Source organism: Ziziphus jujuba, chromosome 9 (assembly GCF_031755915.1).
Source record: "Ziziphus jujuba cultivar Dongzao chromosome 9, ASM3175591v1".
Lineage (NCBI taxonomy): Eukaryota > Viridiplantae > Streptophyta > Magnoliopsida > Rosales > Rhamnaceae > Ziziphus > Ziziphus jujuba.
In genome coordinates this window covers 4,517,653-4,524,060 of record NC_083387.1, presented here as the reverse complement: position 1 = coordinate 4,524,060, position 6,408 = coordinate 4,517,653, and the positions used below count along the sequence as shown (strand labels likewise).

The 6,408-nt window shown below is 39.2% G+C and overlaps 2 protein-coding genes across 2 annotated transcripts; one reads left to right on the top strand and one right to left on the bottom strand.

Moving 5' to 3' along the window:
* Window positions 1-364: 364 nt before the first annotated feature.
* On the bottom strand, window positions 365-2,292 carry LOC107425874 (cytochrome P450 94A1). Its single transcript, XM_016035916.4, has one exon. The coding sequence runs from the start codon at window positions 2,187-2,189 to the stop codon at window positions 636-638; it is 1,554 nt and encodes a 517-aa protein (XP_015891402.3). The 5' UTR covers window positions 2,190-2,292; the 3' UTR covers window positions 365-635.
* Window positions 2,293-4,457: 2,165 nt separating this feature from the next.
* On the top strand, window positions 4,458-5,912 carry LOC125424351 (cytochrome P450 94A1). Its single transcript, XM_048466619.2, has 2 exons — window positions 4,458-4,771; window positions 5,023-5,912. The coding sequence occupies exons 1-2, from the start codon at window positions 4,458-4,460 to the stop codon at window positions 5,645-5,647; spliced, it is 939 nt and encodes a 312-aa protein (XP_048322576.2). The 3' UTR covers window positions 5,648-5,912.
* Window positions 5,913-6,408: the final 496 nt, after the last annotated feature.

The following is a 6,408-nucleotide window of genomic DNA, read 5'->3' as shown; positions in this document are numbered from 1 at the left end:
CTTTTTCCAAGTCTTCGAGTGGTTACTGAGCCAGAAATTTTATTCCTTATCTTCAGTGAATATCTCTGCTTTATTAGTTCGAGCATATATTAATACTTTGTAAATTTTAACAGTCCAACAAATTAAAGGAAAATTATAGGTTCAGGACGAGTTGATTTGTCGGTTGGCAAAGTGAAATTCGGTCAAATTATCACAACAAATTCGGTCAACTTAGACAGACCAAAAAAAAAAATATATATATATATATATAGATATATATTCCCGCAATTTATTGGACAGTAGTATTTTTTTCATTTTTTACTTTTTAATGGCGCTCTCTCCCTATTGGTACAATGCTATGAATTATTAATGAAGTAGGGAGGACAATAATCATGTTCATTCACTTGGATCTTTACTCCTATTTTTTTAACATTCAAAAATAAAGTCACATACAAGTTACAACAAAGTTTTTACAACAAAGTTACAACATATATCTCTTCCCTCCAAAAAAATAAATATATATATATATATATATCTAACAACATATATAATATATCCTACTTAAAACAAAACCACAAACAATTATCTTAAATTCCGATACCTAACCAAATAAACAAAACATACTATTAACTTTAACAGCCAAAGATACTCTTCTTTCAATTCGTTGCCACAAACTTGCTCTTCTTTGCATTACTCTGTTCCACAAACCTCACCGGAAACCCACCTTTCATTTTGGAAGACAAGTTAGAAATGAACACTGGCTCAGTCCCTTCCGCCATCGCCGGCACCACCCGGAACCGGCGCAGAACCCCAGCTACCACCCTTTTCATCTGCAAGAATGCCATTTCTTTCCCCAAACATATCCTTGGCCCTGCCTGGAACACAGGGTAAGTGTAGGAATCCCTCATCACTAAGCTCCACTTCTTACTCTCCTCGTTCCATTCCAGCCACCGTTCGGGTCTGTACTCTGCCCAATCTGTTCCCCATATATTCTCCATCCTCCCCATCGCGTATGGATGGTACATCACCTTGTCTCCCTTCTTCACCACCGTTCCATCTGGCAATACGTCATCCACCACCGCCTCTTTAGAATCAGCAGGAACCGGAGGATAGAGCCGCATGCTCTCGCACAATGCGGCCTGAGTGTATACCATTTCTTTCACTTCGCTGAAAACTGAAGTCTCTGATTGCTCGTTGATTTCTTTCAGAATTTGCTTCTCTACATGTGGATTGACAGCCACGAGCCAGAAAAACCACGTGAGAGCCGCCGAGGTTGTGTCCTTCCCTGCCAGTATGAAGCTGATGACTATGTCCGTGACGAATTTCTCGTCGGAATGACCAGAGCTCAAGAACCGAGACAGCAGATCGACGGAATCGACGGAGCTTTTCTTGGCGAGTTCCTTTTTCTTTTCTCGGACAATGTGGGTGGCGAAATCTCGGACTTCCGAAATGGATTGGGCAAGCTGCTTTTCCGATCCGATGCCGAAAATCTTCTTGATTTTCCAAACCCATGGGACGAAGGATAAACTCCTTTGGCTGCTAATCAAAACGGCATCGTCGAAAGCCAGAGCGAATTTCGCATCCGGAAGAGATGGTGATAAGTAAGCGGGGTCGAATCCGAAAGCGATCTTGCAAATGTTGTCGAAAGCGAACCGCTGGAGTATGTCTTGGAAATCGAGGACGGAATTATCAGACGCGGCTTCCGAGAGAATCGGAAGCAGACGATGGGAGAGCTCGGTTTCCACAACCGTCTCGATGAATTTCCGGAGCGATTTCGTGTTGAATTCGTGGCTGGCGACCTGTCTCTGAAACTTCCAGTTGTCGCCGTCGGCGTTGAAAATACCGTCGCCGAGGAAGTCAGTCAGGGGAATTCTAAAGGCATCGCCTTTTTGGTAGATGGAGAAGTTGGTCTTGAGAATGTGCTGGACCACGGAGGGGTTGGCCGTTGTGATCCGGCGGGCGCCGAATAATAGGCGGAAGACGAAGGTGGCGGCCGGAGAGATCTGGAGAACCTCGGTGGTGTATTGGTTGCGGCGGTGCTGGTTGGGTGAGATGGAGAAGTAATGACCGACTAATGGGTATGACTTTGGGAGTTGTTGTTTGGTTGAATTGGGAGATGACTTGTTCTTTTTCTTGGTGAAGACGAAGAGGAAGAGCAATGGAAGAATGAAAAGGAATGAGGATACTAAAAGTTGAGGAGGGATATTCATGGTAATCAGTGGAAGGCAGGTTGGGATTGCTTTAATTTGCTGTGTGTGTCCGTACGTCTTGGTTGGACATTAGAAGTGGATATGGGTTGGAGGTGACTTTGGTAAAAAGCAGGTATTTATAAGTCTAAAGATTAATAATGGTCTGCGTTTTTGGTCCAAGTCTAGGAATACCCAAAGTTGGAAAATTGTTTTTTTTTTGTTTTTCAATTTATTTATTTATTTATTTTTTATAACTTGCATGGCAATGAATACTGGTAGGGGGGATTGCCTTAATTTCTTTGTGTGTACGTCTTGGTTGGAAATTATAATTGGATATGAGAGAGGCTTGGTCAAGTTCTTTGCATTAATTATTGCTTAGCTCTATAAATATATATCTGCATCATCCATAAGATTAATGGTTTGCGTTTTATACTATGTTTATAAATAAAAATAAGTTATAACGAAGCTTCTTTTTGGTGATTCATCAAAAAACAGAAGCTTCCTTTCGGTGGCTAGTTTGAACATTTCATTTCAGTTTTTGCATTAATAATTGGTTAGCTCTATAAATATATATTTGCATCGTCCACAAAATAACGAAAACTTAACTTGTCCAAGTCCAGAAAAGTTATTATTATTATTATTATTATTTTCATATATCTTGTGTAGACAATTTTGCAATAAGAACCTTGAAGATAATGTTTGTTTTTTGCAATTAAAATCATCACCACAAAATTACCAATAAATGTGTAATTTATAAATAATTGACTAATTTATTGCCCTTTGTTTTCAATTTAATAAGGTGAATCAAATAACATGTGAAGTCCCACATCGCCTGGAAAGGGGAACGAAACATTCCTTATAAATGGGTGTGGATATCTTTCCCTGGGTTGTAAGAGGATTCCTCAGGCGCAAAGAGGACAAATCCCAAATCTCATGCGGGTCTGAGCTAGGCTGTTACAGATGGTATCAGTGTCAGTACCCAGATCTCATGTGGGTGGTCTGGGCGGTCTGAGCTAGGCTATTACAGATGGTATCAGAGTCAGTACCCAGATCTCATGCGGGTGGTCTGGGCGGTCTGGGCGGTCTGGGCTAGGCTATTACAGATGGTATCAAAGTCAGTACCCAGATCTCATGCGGGTGGTCTGGGCTAGGCTGTTACAGAGGACAAATCTCATGCAGGTGGTCTGGGCTAGGCTGATTCCGACAATATCTCATGCGGGTGGTCTGAGATCCCCAGACAGAGTCAGTACCCAGATCTCATGCGGGTGTCTGGGCTAGGCTGTTACAGAGGACAAATCTCATGCAGGTGGTCTGGGCTAGGCTGATTCCAACAATATCTCATGCGGGTGGTCTGACAATATCTCATGCGGGTGGTCTGAGATCCCCAGATCTCATGCGGGTGGTCTGGGCTAGACTGTTACATAACATATCAAAATGTTTAGCATAACCACATTTTTTTTATAAAAAAAAATTAAGGGAAATATGGTGTTTGTATTAACAATTGAGAAATTTACTTAAATGATTTCAAAAAACAAAAGAGAAAAATTACTTTTATATATATATATATATATATATACACTTCTGCGTGAGCAAAGTCGTCACAAAAGCTAGCCAAAAAGTCAATTCCTTAACCAAAAAGCTAGTAAAGTCACATTGACCATCGTCACCCGTGACCTGGTCGTATGAACCAGCTTCTAGGAAGCCAGCCTCTAATTTGTGCAGTGTTCTAAAAAGGATTTCAAATTGGTTGCTTACTGCTAGATTACGGTTTATTTTGTCAATAATTCAAAATTTAAAATAAAATGTGAATAACAAAAATATAATATTGCAATCATTGTTTTGTATATTTTTCTTTTGGTGAAATACTAAATCCTACCTAATTTATAAAATTCCTCTTGTTGGGTTGTTCCTTGTTTAATGTGATATCGAATTTTCATTTTAGGTCTTTTAGATTATAAATTATTATAACGATAAAACAAAAATAGTAAAGTAAAAGAAACTTGTTTTCTATTAGAAAGAGTCGAGGAATCATTGTGGGTGGTGAAGTGGTAATTAATTATAATTAAATGGTATGCTCCCTTTTAGTGACCAGTTCCAATTTGTTTTGCCTCTTGGTGGGAAAATTTGAATTGGATAATGATATTATATAATATGAGGAAATGCAGCGAAGGGCTATGAAATATATATATATATATATATAAATATAAATGTATATATAATTTATAAATCATGATGTATAATTAATTGTGAAATAGAGGTGTCATTTCTTAGGGATAAAAGAACAGATTAATGTATTCAAAATTCGCAATCGCTTTCGACGACACAGTAAAGATTAGCGGCGAAAGGAATGATTCATTGATCCCTATAATATGGAAAATCAAGAAGTTTTTCGGTATCGGATCGGAGAAGCGGCTAGCGACTGCCATTTCAGAAGTGCGCGACTTCGCCATCCCTGTAATTAGAGAAAAAAAGATGGAACTCAGTGAGAAGAGCTCGTTAGAGTCAGCGGATTTGCTGTCTATGTTCTTGAGCTTGGATCATTCCGACGAGAACTTCATAACCGACATTGTCATAAGCTTCATACTGGCGGGGAGGGACACGACGTAGTCAGCTCTCACATGGTTCTTCTGGCTTATCTCCAGAAACCCACAAATAGAAAACGAAATCCTCAAAGAAATCAATGAGAAACCGTCAGAGACTAGTAATTCAGCCTATGATACCATAGAGTTTAATAAACTAAAAATATAAAATATTAAAGGCCTTACTTTATTGACTTGCAGTGTAAGTATATATACAGGAAAGCTCATAACACCACACCCCTACTCATCCTTATCTGAAGCTAGTATCAACATAGGATAGGTACAACAGGATGGGTCACTTATCTAACCAGATTACACGTGAGTTACCCTTTGGTATTATCTAGTGACACATCAGCTGGGATACTTGTTTATCTATCAGACGAGGTGAAGGACATGGTATATACGCATGCCGCAATATGCGAGAGCATGCGACTATATCCACCGGTACAGGCTGATAATAAGGAAGCAGCAAAGGACGACACACTGCCAGATGGAACAGTGGTGAAGGAGGGGGAGAAGGTGACGTACCATCCGTCCGCCATGGGGAGGATGGAGAGCGTGTGGGGGAAAGACTGGGCGGAGTACAGGCCTGAACGGTGGCTGGAACCGGAACGGGTCGACGAAGACACTAAGAAGTACTGGAGGTTTGTGGTTAGAGATCCGTACAGTTACCCAGTGTTCCAGGCGGGACCACGAACGTGTCTGGGGAAGGAAATGGCATTCTTGCAGATGAAGAGAGTGATAGCTGAGGTTCTGCGTCTGTTCCGGGTGGCGCCGGCAATGGCTGAAGGCGTTGAGCCTGTGTATGTTTCCTACGTGACTTCCAAAATGCATACTGGGTTTCCGGTGAGGATTCAAGAAAGGTCTCAGACTTTTAGTGACTCATGTTTTAAACTGTAATTATTACTGCTTGTCTGCTACATTAATAATGGTTTGAAGGGTTCGGTTTGGCCGTTCAATATTTGCTATATAGATTGCATGGTTGCCACATGCATTCATTTAATTTTATTTCCTTTATTCATTATTTTGCCATATTTTTAGCGGTTTAAACGTTTATTTTTATTTATCTGTGCATGCTTGCATTGCATTTAATTGGCTGAAAGATGTTTCAATATTAAATATTGATTGTAAGTATGTTAACTTATTCACAGTAAAAGTATTATGTTTTCTGAAGTCGAGATCACCTTTTCGATAATATGCTAATTGGAGAAGATATTTTCACAAATCTGTATCAGTTACAATTGAAATGTACACTTATATATATATATATATATATAACAAATCGTATTTACTACTCTGATATGCTATGTGCTCGAATATATATAGACGTTGATATATATATATATATATAGAGAGAGAGAGAGAGAGAGAAATAGTAGTACAAATTAATCTAATGTAAATTTGAACAATCCAAGTTTCAAAAACAAAAGAAAAAGAAGAATCTAAATAAAGGGAAAATTCAGGCTCTAGCGGGTTTATAGCGTGTTTATTAGGTTGATAGGTTGGAAAACCAAGATCGCAAAATAGTACACGAGGAAGTCAAGATTGGGTGATCAACATTTCAAAATATACTCTCTTGAAATTGATTTAAATAGTCTTCCAAGAAATCCAAGCTACTGAGGGAAAAAAAAAAAAAATTCAATGTTCTTCCGTACGATAAA

What these genes read in the sequence shown, in the direction of transcription:
- LOC107425874 (XM_016035916.4), bottom strand. Translation starts at nt 2,189, where the DNA reads ATGAATATCCCTCCTCAACTTTTAGTATCCTCATTCCTTTTCATTCTT.
- LOC125424351 (XM_048466619.2), top strand. Translation starts at nt 4,458, where the DNA reads ATGTATTCAAAATTCGCAATCGCTTTCGACGACACAGTAAAGATTAGC. An exon ending in CTGGCGGGGAGGGACACGAC is followed by an intron (nt 4,772 to 5,022) that starts GTAGTCAGCTCT and finishes GTATCAACATAG; the next exon opens with GATAGGTACAACAGGATGGG.